We start from the raw sequence: 16146 nt of genomic DNA, 5'->3' as shown, positions 1-16146 counted from the left end.
GGGATTTAGCTCAGCGGCAAAGTGCCTGCCTGGCAAGCGCAAGGTCGTGAGTTCAGTTCCCGGTACCGGAGAAAAACCAAAAAAAAAAAAAAAAAAGGAAAGATGTTATGTTATGATGTGCTTTGTGTAACTGAAATCGACCAGATAGCTGCCAGATGTGGTGTTTCGGTTCTTGGCAAGCCAGTCTTGTTTCCGGCTTTCTCACTGACATCTATGACAGCTAGTAAACTAAAGGAGGGAGAGGCTTATGGATTAATTCATATTTGATTTAGGAAACTTAGGCGATATGTAAACTTAAGTATTTGCTTTTAAAAGGGATAAAATCCCTTGTTTTTCACTTTGTGTTTAGTGTTCTGTCAAGTTCTAGTGTCTTTAAACAAGGCTATATCTTTTCTGTATTTTAGTGTAGGTTTAATTCAGTACTGTTAGACATATTATTTTGTATTTATTTTTTTTCTGAGATTACTCATACATCTCTGGCTGAAAAATTAATTATTGAAGTATATTTGTATTCTCTCAAGATAAGAAATTATCTGTATCAACAGCAGTTCTTTTATTTTATTTTTTCTTAATACTGAGGATTGAAGCTAGGGTCTTCACACTGAGTTATATTCCCAGCTCCTCTTTAATTTTTAATTTTTGAGTGAGGTCTGAGTTGCCCAGGTGGGGCTTACATTTGCAGCCCTTCTACCTTAGTCTCCCAGAGTGCTAGATTAGAGGCATGTGCCACCATGCCTGGCTTGGCAGTAGTTCTCAGGTATTACTGTCAGATGTCTTGCAGCTTTCGTAATGCTTTCCAGTAATGTTTGGAATGTATAAGCAGTCTGTAAGTTCCCATTTCCGTCCTTCCACGATTTGAAGTACCTAGGTGTCAGAGCGGAAAGAAGCTTGGGTATTAATAGGTTAAGAGAGGGGTGCTTTTCAGACAGGCCTCTGTTACCACAGGGCTGGGGATATCTGTCACTACTTACTAAGTGATACTATCAGGGGCCCTCAGTGTCTTTCTTTCCATTTTCTACCGTTTTTTCTTTGAGCAGACAAAATGGTGTTCCTAATCCACTTGAGGCAAGCAGAAGCCATATCTCTGTATTTACATTATCACTTTTTAGCCCTTCATGTTAGCTGGCTTTTTAGAACTTGCCTTAAATTGTAACGGGAGTTTTCTGTTCTAAAACTTGTCGTTTGGGGTTCTCTTGTTTATTCAGCTTTTGGGTACTGGCTTTGGACAGTAACTTTAGGCTACTCAGCCATGTTCTTATCTATAAAGTGAGGCTTTTACCCGTCTTGCTTATCTCACGTGTGGTTGTTGTGTGTGGTTAGAGATGAGATATAAATGAGATAATACATATGAAAGTGCTTTGTAGACTCTGTATAGCCAAGAAGATAAAGATACTTGTTATTGCTTTTCTCCTGGTCTTTGAAGGTGGTTTTCTTAAATAAGATCTGGATGAAAAATCATTGTCAAATTGAGCATCTGTTAAGTACAAGGCAGTATGCTAAGTACTAATGATCTAAAATAAACAAGTCTTCTTTCTTTGCCATTGGCTCTGATAGTAAAAGGATCTGGACCTACTTTCTAGAAGCTAAAGTCTCCATGAGTAAAAATAGGTTGGTCATGTTGGTGAGGTTTTAATTAAATATGAAGTTTAACCATCTCAGTCACTGATTACTTTTTAGATACCCTGTTTGGAATTAATCAGTAGCCGAGAATATCATTTTAGGTTTTCTGGTGTATATTGAGTGCTTATATTCTGATAGCGAAGTTCATCTAGATTGTCACTTATTTGCTATTAGAACAAATTGTTTTCTGTTTGGGGTAACCTTGTTAGAATGAAAAACTTTCAGTGTAAGTGACACTGGTAGGTGCCCACTTTTCTCCTGTGGCAGCCTAAGTTCTTTTATAAAGGTCTGTGTATTAGGGAATGGACCTAAAGAATCTTTTTGCAGTTTCTTTTCCTTGAGGGTACATTAGACCCTCCATTAACACCTCTGGCCTATGTGCCTTAGAGACTCAAAAAGAATTCCGTAAAGGGCAAGAGTGCCACCTAGTGTTTCTAAAATTAACTTCCACAGGCTGATGAAATCTATATGTTGTTTAGGCTGATGAGTTAAGTAAAAGAAAGAGAACCACGTTAGAGTCAGTGATATTTGAGATACCCACTGAATAACTGTGTACTTGTACGGGGCAGGGTTTTATTTTGTTTCATTTTGCTTGTTCTGGGAATGGAACCCGGGGCCTCATGTGTGTTCGGTAGCCATTCTACCACTGAGTCAGTGATACTCACAGTCCAGGAATTTATTTTTATAGAAATTTTGCCTCTCAAATTCACCAACTTAGAAAAAGGACTATGGAAACGACTTTTACTTTTACTTTTTTTTTTTTTAAATGATCATGATATGGCATTAAAGCAACTTTTTGTTTGTTTTTGAGACAAAGTTTCTCTGTGTAGCTCGGGCTGGCCTTGAGCGCACAGTGATCCTCCTCTGCACCACCACACCGGGCTAAAGAACATTTGGAGCAGGAGGAAAAGAAGCTGCATAGCCTGCTTTTTATCTCTGCGTCTTTTAGGCCACCAGTGTGCCTGTATTTATGGTTTTTACCTATTTTGTCACCACTGCTTCCACCTTAGTTTAATGTTTTATCTTGAATGTTAGGAAAAGAGAAAATCTTTTCTGTGCCACCAGTTAACATAGCGGCTAAATGATACATTTGTGCTGAGTTATTGAATAACCTTCTTTTCCACAGTGAAAGTTACATGTAAGTTGGGTATTTCAGAATAAACACTAAGAAAAACAAAACCAATTTTGTTTTAACAGGTATATAATTTGTCTCAGAACATTCAAGAAGATGATCTTCAACATTTACAAGTATGAATGTCTCATTATATACTGAAGTATTAAATTTAATTCTCACTTTAGTGCTAATTTATGCTTGGAAGCCTGTAAGGTTTTAGAAAAATTGAATGTTCTATGGTTTTAAACTGATACATGATTTCTTAACTAGAGGAAATTTCAGTATATACTTGATGTGTTAGAAAGTTAAATGCAAAATAAGAAAAAAAATTAAATGTTTGGCTTTCAGATGATATAAAGGATGTTGACATCTGGTGCTTTGATATAGAACAGTTTTACAAATGTCTTTCAATCTTCATGGGGGCTTATTTTAAATAATATGATTTAATAGTTATTTACAGAATATGGAAGACTTGCCATGGAAGAAATCTATCAGAAACCATTTCAGGTAAATAAGTGTTTTATCATTTTAAAAAATTTACCTATGAGAAGTTGTCAAGCCACTTCAGTTTATAAATTATTTTAAGATAATTGTGTCTTTTTTGGTAATATGATAAACTATGACAAAAATGTTTTAGATTTATTTTTGTGGTGTATTACAAATTGAAGTTAGGCATTTATTTCTTCATTTATACATGTTTGAAGCGCAGAGTTGTTTACATTCCTTGTGTGGAGTTGGTACATGTACATAACACAGTTTAATTTCTTTTTTTACCTCCCTTCCCCCCATCTCTTGATCTCCTCATTTGAAAAGTTCTACTTTGGTTTTATATGGAAAAGTTCCAGGTAGTTTATTTTTTGAAGCAGGTATAGTTTATAAACTGCTATTGGTATTACTTGGTTATTTGTAGTTAGAATGGGGAGAATGACACTACCATGTTTGCTTATGAGTATGTAAAGGTCTTCCTATATAACAACATTGATAGTGATGGTTAGTGTTAAGGAATTTACATTGATTTTGCATCTGCTTTGTGTGACTACTGTGGTTCAAGTGATCCTTTTGTGAAATAATTGGGGAGGTCATGGCTTCATTTTATATGAGTGAAATTTACTGTATTTTGATTGTCTTTCTTTTTGAGTAGCGTAATTTTACCATCTGGGAGATAGTTTAAGTTGTCACAGTTGGTGGGAAGGTTAACGCTACTGGCATGTAGTACTGGCATGTAGTACCCAGAGGCCAGAATTTCTATCAGGACAGCCATGCATCACTTTAGATTATGTGGCCCATCTGGGTGTGTTGGCAAGCAGCTGTAATCTGAGCTGTAATTACGCCTGTAGTTATACTTGTAATTACACCTATAATCTGAGCTGTAATTGCACCTGTAATCTGAGCTGTAATTCATTGATCTTTTAGTTATATAGACTTGATTTAAAATTATGATCCAAATGCCCTGATACCTTTTGTTCATTTTAGAAATTCTGTATTATTGTGCGGGTGACTGTATGCAGTGAAGTTCTCAGAGGGAGGTGATTATGTAGTAGAGGGACTGGGAATGATGTTGATTTAGGTGGGCCCTTGATATGACCATGTGCAGTATTAATCGTGTGGTTACTACAACTTGTGATGATTGTTTAGGAGAGAAAGGAAAGTTTCAATAATAGTAATAGTTGTGATTTTTCTTAAGATTTGTTTTCTAAGAAATGATTTTTTTTTCTCTATAGACGTTAATGTTTTTGATTAGAGATTGGAGTTATCCTTATGAACATTCATATGGTTTGGAAGGTGGAAAACAATTTCTTGAAAAGCGGTTGCAGGTAAGCCCCCCTTTCCTGGAGCGGAGAGCGTAAGCATCAAGCTGGCGAAGGAGTGGGCTGCCTGGCTTTGCTTAAACTACCAGTCACTAAGCGTCATTGGTATAAATTAAGTCATCCCAGCTTAGCCCAGGTGACTTGATACGTAATTGGTTAAAAAATAAGTAAGTTGCCGTCCTGGAAAAAACAAAATAAAACAAAACAAAACAACCACAAAAAGAGAAAACAATGCCCTTGAATCAAAATTAGGAAAGAGTACTTTTCTCTTGAACCAACTGCCCACAGTAAATAGATGTTCCAAAGGATCAGCATTTTTGAAGGACACTTAGCTTTTTGATTTTCTTCAGTTGCTCACATGTCGCTTTTTAAGCCAGGTGAACTTCTGAATGTCGTGCATTGAGCATAAATGATATGGCACTCTTGCTGAAAGGAATGCTGTCTTTGATTGAGTGGTAGTATGTAGAGCCAGAAAAGGGATCTTAAATATCTATTTCAGCATTCTTTAAAAAAAAAGAAAAAATACACACACACACACACACACACACACACACACACACACACACACACAAACACAATGAAACCAGGACCCAGAAAAGTGATTTGCCTGTGGTCACTTAACTAATTATTTGATAACTAGTACTAGAATCCAAATAGCCTTACTCCTATACAGTATGTCACAGTAAGGTATTCCTAGAAAGTAACCTCACCAACAAGGTCATGATCTTTATCCCTAAAGATAGCTTCCTGTGGAAATTCTTACGAAATTCGCAGGTCAGCTACTTGTAGATTGATGTCTGTTTACATATACAAAAGATACACAGAGATCACTTTATATGAGATTTTCTTTTTCTGTGCAGTGATGCATTTGGTTTCTCAACCACATTCAAAGATTTGAGGTACAGTGTGATTTGTTTTTTTAATTTCTAAAATGAGATTAAGACCAACTCCTTGTTATTTGAAATGTGCTTTAGAACCTTGAGATAATTTCAGTTGCCAGTTTTTCTCTTGTTTGTTGAGAGGAAATTAACACAAATATATCAGGTGTACCAGCTAAATGCCATATAATGCATCTCAAAGACAAAGTCGTCTTTTTTTTTCCATTGGGAATCGAACTCAGGACCGTGCACCTGCCAGGCCGGCACTTACGCTGCTGAGCTATATCCCTCACCCTCAAAAACAAAGTCTTAAAAAAATTTGTTGATGTCATACATGTATCCAGAAAGTTGCTTGTATAAGATAAGCATAACCTTGTAACCTGCACCCAGATGCACCTCCATACTACTTAGCCCTAAAACTTCTTCCAGTATCTTCACTTTTTTTTTGTCTTTTTGAGACAGGGTCTCACTGCAGTTCAGGCTGGCCTTGAGCTCACTTTGTAGCCCAGGCTGGCCTTGAACTTGCAAGGATCCTCCTGCTTCAGCCTCCTGAGTGCTGGGATTATATGTGTGGGGTACCACGCCTGGCTTTTTTAGGCTTTTAAACCCTGTACACCTATCCCTTAAAAGTTTCTATTTATTTATTTATTTATGTATGTATATATATATATGTATGTTTGTCTTTCTTTTTGAGACAGAGTCTCCCTATGTAGTTCAGGCCGGCCTTGAGCTCACTTTGTAGCCCAGGCTGGCCTTGAACTCACAAGGATCCTCTTGCCTCAGCCTCCTGACTGCTGGGATTACAGTGGTGCACTGCCATGGTCAGCTTTATCCTGACTTTTAATGGGCTTTGTTTTGTACTTTATATGAATAAAATCACTTAGAGAAATTGTTCTTTTTTGTGTCTAGTTTTTGTCCAGTATTTTGTTTGAGATTGAGCCATGCTGTCGTCTGTAGTTTAGTTCATTTATTGTCATTGCCGTGCAGTACTGTACTGAGTGAACAGATCACTGTTCTCCATTCTGCTGTTGATAGAGATTCAGGTAGTTTCCCAGGGTTTTTTAACACTTGTTTTGTTACAGTGGCATTTGAGAAGAAGCTTTGGAAGAATATGAGAATTACTTTTAGATGTTTGTAATTACTCAAAATATTTCAGAGTTTGAGATTTTCTTTCAGAAAGTACATAGTTGTTTTTTTCTCAAAGCTCTGAACTAGCATAAATTGTAGATAATCATGTTAGAGAGAGTCCTGAAGTACTAACAAATTGCTAAGGTTCTTGAAACTGCACGGGAACGTTTTTGTTTTAGTTCTTATTTTTCTTAGGGGCTATAACTAACCTTTTTATTTATTTGTTTGCTTGCTTGCTTGCCTTTTTGAGACAGAGTCTCGCTATGCAGTTCAGGCTGGCCTTGAGCTCACTTTGTAGCCCAAGCTGGTCTTGAACTTGCAGCGATTCTCTTGCCTCAGCCTCCTGAGTGCTGCCATTACAGGCATGTGCCACCACGCCCGGCTAACCTTTTTATTTATAGGCAAAATAGTGTTGTACTTTTTTGTTTCATTTTGACAACATAATTCAGGGCACATTGATTCTTTACTATTTTATAAGTCATAACCATATCTTCTTATTCTTATGAGTTAGATGATTAATTATTTGTGGTTTTTGGTATCTCAGGCAGCTTATTTAGGAAAAAAACCTTTTTTGGTTTAAGAAAATGTGGGGTCTTATCAGAGTGGTCACACATGGGCCTTTCATGATTTTTCATATTGTCAAACACTCCTCTGGAGTGCCACTTGAGTTGAGTATACATGCATATGACTGTGTTTTCTCTTCAAAAGTTTTAAACTGTTTTCTTTCTCCTTTTTATGCCATCACCCTGTCTTTTCTACCCTTAGGTAAAACAAAATCAACACGAAGAGCTACAGAATGTAAGGAAGCACATTCATAATTGTTTCTCAAATCTGGGTTGCTTCCTTTTGCCACATCCTGGTCTTAAAGTTGCAACTAATCCTAGCTTTGATGGGAGATTGAAAGGTGGGAATTCTCATTGTTGCTAAAATCAGAACTTACTTTTTAGATGCTGAAAGTTTTTTGAAAATGATTCCCTAAATGTCCTGTTTTATACTAGAGGACATTTTGATGCATTGATAATGATGCGATTATAATGATAGTAGCATTGCCTCTAGCTTTCTACTGGTTTGTTTGTAACTGTTTAGCATATTGGTTAACTTAATTCATCAGAACTGATGTCCTCAATTTTGAAGGCTGAGAAGATTCTTTAATATTTCATATGATCACAGCCTGCTAAAAAGCTTTACCATTTTACTGTATTGGTGTAGTCAGATTTAAATCTCTGTTTCAGCGTTGAAGCATAATTTTTTATGTTTATTTTAGGATTATTTTGAGTGTGGTGACAAAAGGTGTGAAGATTGGCAAAACTTTTATAGTATGGCCAGCAAAACAACTGAGTATTAAATTTTAATCTTTTGAATTTTTTGCCTCTTTTGAAGAGGATATTTTCATTAATACTTAATGTGGAATTTGGTAGTCCATAACTTGAACTGGAAGAATTACGGGGGAAAGGAGGAGACAACATAGTAGAGTAATGGAAATTACGTATTTTTCCCAGGAAATATGGCATGTTTGAGTTTTATTAAGTGATTCTACTTAGGTGGTAGTATGTGCTCATTTCATAAAATAATTTTGTGACTCCTTATCAATAGACACTTAATTAAAAATTTTTTGACTAATGTTGGCCACTTTCATGCCCACCAGATATTGATGACGAATTTAAACGGGAACTTCGAAATTTAGTTCCATTGCTGCTTGCCCCTGAAAATTTGGTAGAAAAAGAGATAAGTGGATCTAAAGTCACTTGTAGGGATCTTGTAGAATATTTTAAGGTAGGTGGACTCTTAGTATGTCTTTGCTTAAACTGCAAGTATAATCAATTTAAGACTAATTTGTATGTATAAGAAATTACTTACTTTATTTGAAAGTAAAAAATTTTTTTCTGTCCCAAATTGGGTGTATCAACATTTAAGGAAGTTGCAGACTACTTGTAACTGGTAGAGCAATTTCATTTGTTTACAGAATTGTCCTACTTCTCCATCTTCCATTATAGCAGGAAGAGCCATTGGTTGTATTGTAGTGCCTCTTTGTCATTTATAAGTGATAATGGGGGTTGGAAGTGTAATTTTGCATTCGGAGTTCTTACAAAAGCATTTATTTAGAGCTCTGAGAACTTGATAAGAGCAGCTGAAAGTATCTTATACTGGCCTCTGAGATCAATTGAATTATTCCATTTCCCTCCCTGTTCTTCTTTAGCCTTCCGGTATAGCTTGCCTGTCAGAACTAGATCACTGTAGAGCATTGCAGGTGGGAGGGAAAGTACCTTTGACTAAGAATGTATTTTTGTTCACTTATTGGATACTTGATAACTTTCATGTTATACTTGAGTTAATTTTGAATAAGTAGAAAGTTAAGATGAGGGTCTCATGGACTTCAAAAAACTTACCCTTTTCTTAAACTACAAATTAGGTAATTTTTCTTGAGCTGAAATACAATTTCAGCTAGTCAAAGTAAAATACTGGGTTAAAATGTTTTCTAACTTACTTGAGATACTGATGACAGAGAATTATAAATTTTTTTTTCGCAAAGTGGATGGCATTTATATATAAAACATTTAAACATAGATACACTGTATACAAGTTAAAATTATATTTGAAAATATTTCTCTAGGATATTATTTAGCAACATGTATTTAATATTGAGAACAGGATTAATTTTGTTGGAATGAGAGTATATTTTTAAAACCTTAGAATTTTCTTTTGATGGTATAAATTATTTTTATAATAATGATTTTTCTTTGGGAATCATCTTTTAGGCTTATATTAAAATTTATCAAGGAGAAGAACTTCCACATCCAAAGTCCATGCTTCAGGTAGAGAGAGTCTGTCTGTCTGTCTGTCAGGGGGTAGGGGAGGGAGAGGTGTTTTTTTGTAGAGTTATTTATGAGGGAGAACAAAGATCTTCGCTTCAGAGAGAAATACTGGAAATGGATGCAAATAGATTTTATGTATTTATGGCAATATGTATCATAGGTCCTAAAATGAGTGTGTGTGTGTGTGTGTGTGTGTGTATTTTATAACTGCAGATTATAGGCCTTGGATTGTATGTCTAGGTTACTAAAGAGTCCTTGGTACTTTTTCTTCAGATATTCAAAGTATAGGAAATTTTCTGTTACATAAGATGGTTTAATGTGGCCCTCTCTGAGCTAAGCTTCTGTGTTCTGAGTCTCTGGCAAAGTGTTTAAATAAGGCTTATTTTCATATTAATGATTTAGAGGTGCTTCTAGTGAATAAATACCTCTTTTCAGTGGTGTTCTTTTGGAATAATGATATTTTAATCCAGTTAATTTTTTGTTAGATTTTACTTTGGTCAAATTCTTAGTTTTTGTTTTTTGGAATTTGTTTTGGAGACAGGGTCTTTCTGCATTTCAGGTTGGCCTTAAATTCATTAGGTAGCCCACGCTGGATTTAAACTCGAGGTGATCCTCCTGCCTCAGCCCCCTGAGTGCTGGGATTGTAGGCATGTGCTACTGTGCCCAGCAAATTTCTCAGTTTTATAGTGTATTAGACAGTATTTTCTAATAAAACTCATATAATACACAGTTTCATGGATTTGAAAATGTCTATTGTATGAATGTGATTATGAGAGAGAACTACATGTAGAGAATTCATGATTCCTTACATCTGGAGACTGTACATTTTAGGGTATATGTATTTATGTCTCTCCATTGTCTGAACATATGAGGTATTTTCTACAAGCTTATTTTATTAATAATTTTATTGTTTTTGTTTCTTTTTTTGAGACAGGGTCTCACTGTGTAGTTCACACTGGCCCTGAACTCACTATGTAGCCCAGGCTGGCCTTGAATTTGTGGTGATCTTCTTGCCTCAGCCTCCTGAGTGATGGGATTACAGGAAGGCACCACCAAACTCGCTCAATAAGCCTATTTTTTAATATGAACCTAAACAGAACAAAATTAGGCAGGCAGGTAGTCCTACTAGAAGCTTAAGTCAGATCCTGTTAGTATATACCCTTGCAAAAGAAAGGAAAACAAAAATTGGTATTTTCTGTGGTTCATTTTTGAACTTGTTCATTGTACATAATTTATTGTGTTAATCATAATTTAGAGTTATGAGGTACTTTTTGCACAATAATTGTGTATTTATCTTTCAGGCAACAGCTGAAGCTAATAATCTTGCTGCAGTAGCAGGAGCACGAGATATCTATTGCAAAAGTATGGAACAGGTTTGTAACTAAATTTAAATTTGATGCTAGTGTGGGATAGATGATTTTTGTATTAAAGTACAGTAATATCTTGGTTAATGAACGCTTCTGTTCACCAACAATTCATTTTTGACAAAATTTTGCTCCCATTTGTAAACTCTGCATAGGGTGACAAACATGACCACAGCTGTTTTTCTCCACATGACCACAAAGGCAGCCATCTTTCCCAAAATCATAAAAAATAATTAAGTTTGTAAACTGAGGTACCACTGTGATTGTGTTTCTTACATACTGTCACATGACATTGTTCTGTAGTTCCTTGTATGATATCTACTAGAAATAAAGTATAACAATCACATGGCTAGCGTGCAGAATTTGGGTGGTGAGTTATTATGTAAACTGCTGAAATATTTTCTGGCTCATGATTCTGAGTGCTATCGTTAGTACGCTCTAACGGAATTAACAAACAGCAGATTTTGCGTTAAGCTTGCTCAGCCATTATAAAGTATCATACTAGTGTGACATCTTTTATCTTTTGTCTTGTCTGCAGTCTTTTGTACCATTATGGTATATAGTAGGTCCAGTGGAGTTAGGTATAGAGCACAGAGTTGAGTTTTAGTGGTATTAGTCATGTTTGGAAAATAATTTGCTTGAATCATTTAAAACATGTAAGAAATAATAAATTATGATTACCTGTGATAAGCAAGTTTAAAGCTGATTTGTAAAAATTATGAGCAGAAAACTTTTTTCAAGCATTCATGTTTGTAGAATAGAATCTCTCCAACTGTAATTGTTTCTGTACAGGTATGTGGTGGGGACAAGCCTTATATAGCACCTTCAGACCTGGAGCGAAAACACCTGGACCTCAAGGAAGTGGCGATTAGACAGTTTCGTTCTGTGAAAAAAATGGGTGGAGATGAGTTCTGCCGTCGTTATCAGGACCAGCTTGAAGCTGAAATCGAAGAAACCTATGCAAATTTTATAAAGCACAATGATGGCAAAAATATTTTTTATGCTGCTCGTACCCCTGCCACGCTGTTTGCGGTTATGTTTGCAATGTATATAATCTCAGGACTGACTGGCTTCATTGGCCTAAACTCTATAGCCGTCTTGTGTAACCTTGTCATGGGGTTAGCACTGACGTCCCTTTGTACTTGGGCATATGTTAAATACTCTGGGGAATTCAGAGAAATTGGAACTATGATTGATCAGATTGCTGAAACACTATGGGAACAGGTTGGTATCTATCTTTTGGCTTTTCAATGACTAATCTCATTTTCCCTGTGATTACAAACCCCCCCCATAGGGTTTGCCCACCTTCTTTACTTGAGGAGTAACAGAAGGATATTTTGTTTTGTTTGGATATAGAATCTGAACTGTACTATTTGTACTTGAGAATTTCTTGTTCTTTAAAGTTCTAATTATAGCATACTTTGGTTAACTTAAATCTGTAGTATCCTCTGGATAGATTCTTACTTATAGGCCTGATTATGCCATTCCATGGGTAGGATCAGAGTCTAGTATTTTTTCTTTGAGAAAATAAAATATAATCAGTGAATAATTTAAGAGGTTAGGAAAAGAAATTTGGAAGTACAGCCAGTGCTTTTGAAAAGAAGAAGTTTCTTACTAAAATCATGAAGAGACACTGTAGGAGAATTTGAATGATAGGTCTTTAATGCCTTCCATGAAGATAGTCGTGATTTAATGATGACTACAAGGAACAGTTCTACAGAGCTTGCTTTCCGAAGAAACTTGGGTACGTGTCTGTGCCATGGAAATACTAATGAACAAAGCAGAGCGTCTTGAGCAGAGAACCAACTTCAGTCATAACCCTTTACCTCAAATTGGGATTCAGCCAGGCTGTGAACTCTTGGCCAGCACGCATCTTCTCAGGAAAGCCATTTTGTATATGTCCAGCTGTTTTGGAATTGCTCGTGTACAGATAATTTCACTTACGTGGAATTGAGGATGTTATTAAAATGATGATTGTGAAATACCTGAGCTTCCTGTCAAGGACCAGAATGAATGCCGTGGTTATTACTGATGAGGAGTAGATATAATAGGCATTTTCACATGCCCTTTCTGGAGCAGTGAGGTATTTACCTTATTTAAAGGTTTAGGATTTGCAGGTCCATATTTATTTTGTCTTTAAATTCAAAGACTGAAAAAGTAGGTCATTTTTTGAAGAAAGTTCATTGGATATTGACTTCTTGTACTAGTATATGGCTTTATAAAGTGACCCACTATATTGGATTTTGTCTTTTCTCCTAGAGAAATGCTCTATTTATTAAGATCTGATTTGGAAGTTTTGTTCTTGGATATTAATAGTTTACATTTTTATCTTTTAAAAATCTCACTATTTTGTGGTCCTTTGATAACTTCTAACAGAAGATGGATTAAAAACTATCATCACCTCACTTTTTGAAAAAATATGTACTTTAAAATTTTGAACCCATTACTAATTTTCTGCAGCATGAATGACAGTAATTGTACAGTATCTTCTTTTGCAATACACTCATCTGTTCAGCATTGATTATAAGATTTTAGAGATGCCATTGTTACAGAACAATGAAATGGAAGACTCTGAGGTGTGTGAAATCATTTTCATGATAGTATACTTGAGGTAAGGGGATTCTTAGTCAGAGGTCTGCGCTGTATCAACAAACCTCTAAATTTCTTTGCATTTCTCTTTTCTTTTGCTTCAGAGGAGTCCCAGGAAGGTGAGAAACCTACAAACTCTGAAATTCTTGTAGTATTAACTCTTTAGGTTCAAGGCAGTCTGAGTCATTCTCCTAACAAATCACTCCATGTTTTAGGTGTTTTCCAAACTGTTTGAAGTTACTAGACGTCGAATGGTTCATCGTGCTCTTTCATCAGCACAGCGACAGAGACTGTCATCCAACAATAACAAGAAGAAAAATTAGACAGTATTTTTAACTTTTTTCTCTATCTGAAGTGTTCACACTTATACATGTAGGACAATAAGCAGGACCGTCTGGGCCGGTCTGCATAAATGCTGTATACATACCAGATTTGATGCTGCATATAGGGTATGGAATTGCACATCCATCTCATAGGATTTGTAAATGGTTTGAATAAGAGGAAAGTAATTTTTGTTGCATATGTCTGATTGCATTATTTGTAACATCATAATTTTTTTTCTTTTGGGAAAAGCATCTTTATTTCTCACATTCCTGGTTATTTTTGTCATTGCTTTGAATTGAATTTTTATATCTATTTTTATATGTAACTCTTTTTTTACCTCATGTTTTTGTTTGTTTTGCACATTTCTCATACCACAGGTATTGAAGCCACTGGGTGATAATTTGATGGAGGAAAACATAAGGCAGTCTGTAACAAACTCTATCAAAGCAGGCCTGACTGACCAGGTGTCTCATCATGCCAGATTAAAGACAGACTGACAGTTCATCTCCTCATGGACTCCACTCTCCCTTTTTCATGCTTGCTGTAAAATGAGAACTCAAATAAAAATAAACCAAAGTTTACAATCAACTGTAGAAGTAGTTTAGTATAACTGGCTTCACAGATGGCTGCCACAGAGTGTGAAATTGTTTGTTGGTTTTTAAGCATTCTTTTAATGGTTCCTTAGACCTGGAGATTAGCTGAGGAGCATTCATTTATCATGCACATTTGTGCCATGTTTAATTCTTTTCTTTTTACTTGATCTAATGTTAGTGAAATTTGTCTTATGTAAAAGGATATTTCAGGGAAATATTTTAAGAAATCTATTTAGTCTCTTTAACACAGTGTCCCATTGAAATTTTAATTTTTAGAGAATTTGTGAATCATTGTATCAAGAATCGGATCGGAATGACAATGAAGCCTTTATTGAGCCACTACATTAAAAGTATATATTGCTTTACTGCCTTCAATACCAGTATTACATAAATGCATGTGTCAGAAACTTCACAAAAATTACATGACAACTCTTACAACTGAGAAAGTAATTCTGAGGTGTACATTTGTCTTGCCTTTTTAAATTTATAAACCTGCCCTAAAAGGAGATGCATATCTGGGAAAATCTGAGCTGTCTTTTTGCAGTTCAGCCTTCATGTACATAAAATATGCCATTAATTTTATTGGTGGTGAAACTCCATCCAAAAATGTTGCCTACAGCTATGAGTTAAGAGTGTCTGTACAGTGTGTAGCTTTTATTTTCTGAAATCACAGATAGGGCATGTATATGAATTATAAATATATAAATACGATTTTGTATTAAAAGTTTTGTAGTTTATGGCAAAATCTGGTTCTGTGGTAGGCTAATAAGTACAGTTCCTGTGAAGGGAATGTTTGTGGCTCATGTCAGTGTGTGAATGCATAGACAATTTGAAGTTTTGATATATTTGTGATATTTATCTTCCCTGAGCACTGCAATCTCGCCTCCCCGAGGGAATTCAATGGGAATGTTTATTGTGACTCGTTCTCTGTTGCATTTTAAAGTTATTTCCTGTAATTTATTTTCAGTACATAATTAAAAATTTGTTGTATATATAAAATGAAACTTGTGGTTTTTTTAAAGGAATTCTTCAAGTACGTATTCCACTACATAATTCATATTTGTCTGTACTGACAGAGAATGAGCAGGAAACATTCAAGTTGAGAGTATAAGGTGTTGTACCTTGCAGCTGAGCGTGTAAAAGTTATTTTCTGTGTGAGGGAAAACTAGTGAGTAGCATAGGTGGAGCTAGGGGTTTATTTCTCTCCCCCTTTCTGTCTGTGTGTGGGTGTGTGTGTGTGAGAGAGAGAGATGTTAAGGCTGACATTTTTTTCAATACTTTTGTATCCTTTATGAACACCTATTAAAATACCTGGTTTGCTTTTTAAGTGAAGAAAATTCAGGTCTTATATGCATGAAAGTTTTTAATTTACTTTGGTTGATGTATTTCATCCCCCATTCAAATCCTGTTTTATATAGATTGTATTTGTTTCCATCTATTAAATTGCTGCCTACTCCTCTGTTCTTTTTAAAGAATCTTAAAAAAATGTCTCTTCCTATTCGCATTTTACAAATGCTGTGGACTGTTTATATGATGAATGAAAAATAGTTTGTTGTATAATAGAAATTGTTCTGAAATGAAAGACTTACGTAGCTTCTTAAAAATTATGGAGATCATTAGATTTTTAAATATTTCTTTTGTTTTTGTTTTTCTCTGGTACCGGGAACTGAACTCATGACCTTGCGCTTGCCAGGCAGGCGCTTTTGCTGCTGAGCTAAATCCCCAGCCCCTAAATATTTCTTGTTACAGTGTTTTCCCCAAAGAAGGATCATCCTCTGTATGATTCTAAGAAAGCACCTTACTTTCAGCTAGAAGGCTTCTGAACATTGTTAAGCAAGAGGCAATAAAAGGGATTAAAGACAAATTCAAAACTGTTCACTGAAATAACAATTTTAGTGTTAGTATATTTTCTGTG

At 35.5% G+C, this 16146-nt stretch overlaps 1 protein-coding gene across 1 annotated transcript in view; it reads left to right on the top strand.

Annotated features, from left to right (window-relative positions):
• The window catches only part of Atl2 (atlastin GTPase 2), a 30276-nt gene extending 14468 nt beyond the window's left edge, over positions 1 to 15808 (top strand). The window contains exons 4-12 of the mRNA XM_005390883.2: positions 2818 to 2868; positions 3185 to 3241; positions 4456 to 4548; positions 7314 to 7452; positions 8194 to 8321; positions 9305 to 9361; positions 10663 to 10734; positions 11518 to 11949; positions 14016 to 15808. Of these exons, the coding sequence (XP_005390940.1) occupies positions 2818 to 2868; positions 3185 to 3241; positions 4456 to 4548; positions 7314 to 7452; positions 8194 to 8321; positions 9305 to 9361; positions 10663 to 10734; positions 11518 to 11949; positions 14016 to 14135 (1149 nt within the window). The 3' untranslated portion in view covers positions 14136 to 15808. The remainder of the gene's footprint in view (positions 1 to 2817; positions 2869 to 3184; positions 3242 to 4455; positions 4549 to 7313; positions 7453 to 8193; positions 8322 to 9304; positions 9362 to 10662; positions 10735 to 11517; positions 11950 to 14015) is intronic.
• Positions 15809 to 16146: the final 338 nt, after the last annotated feature.

Source organism: Chinchilla lanigera, unplaced genomic scaffold (genome assembly GCF_000276665.1).
Source record: "Chinchilla lanigera isolate Chin_1 unplaced genomic scaffold, ChiLan1.0 scaffold00040, whole genome shotgun sequence".
Lineage (NCBI taxonomy): Eukaryota > Metazoa > Chordata > Mammalia > Rodentia > Chinchillidae > Chinchilla > Chinchilla lanigera.
The sequence above is the reverse complement of the archived record's forward strand: the minus strand, read 5'-3'. Positions and strand labels throughout refer to the sequence as shown.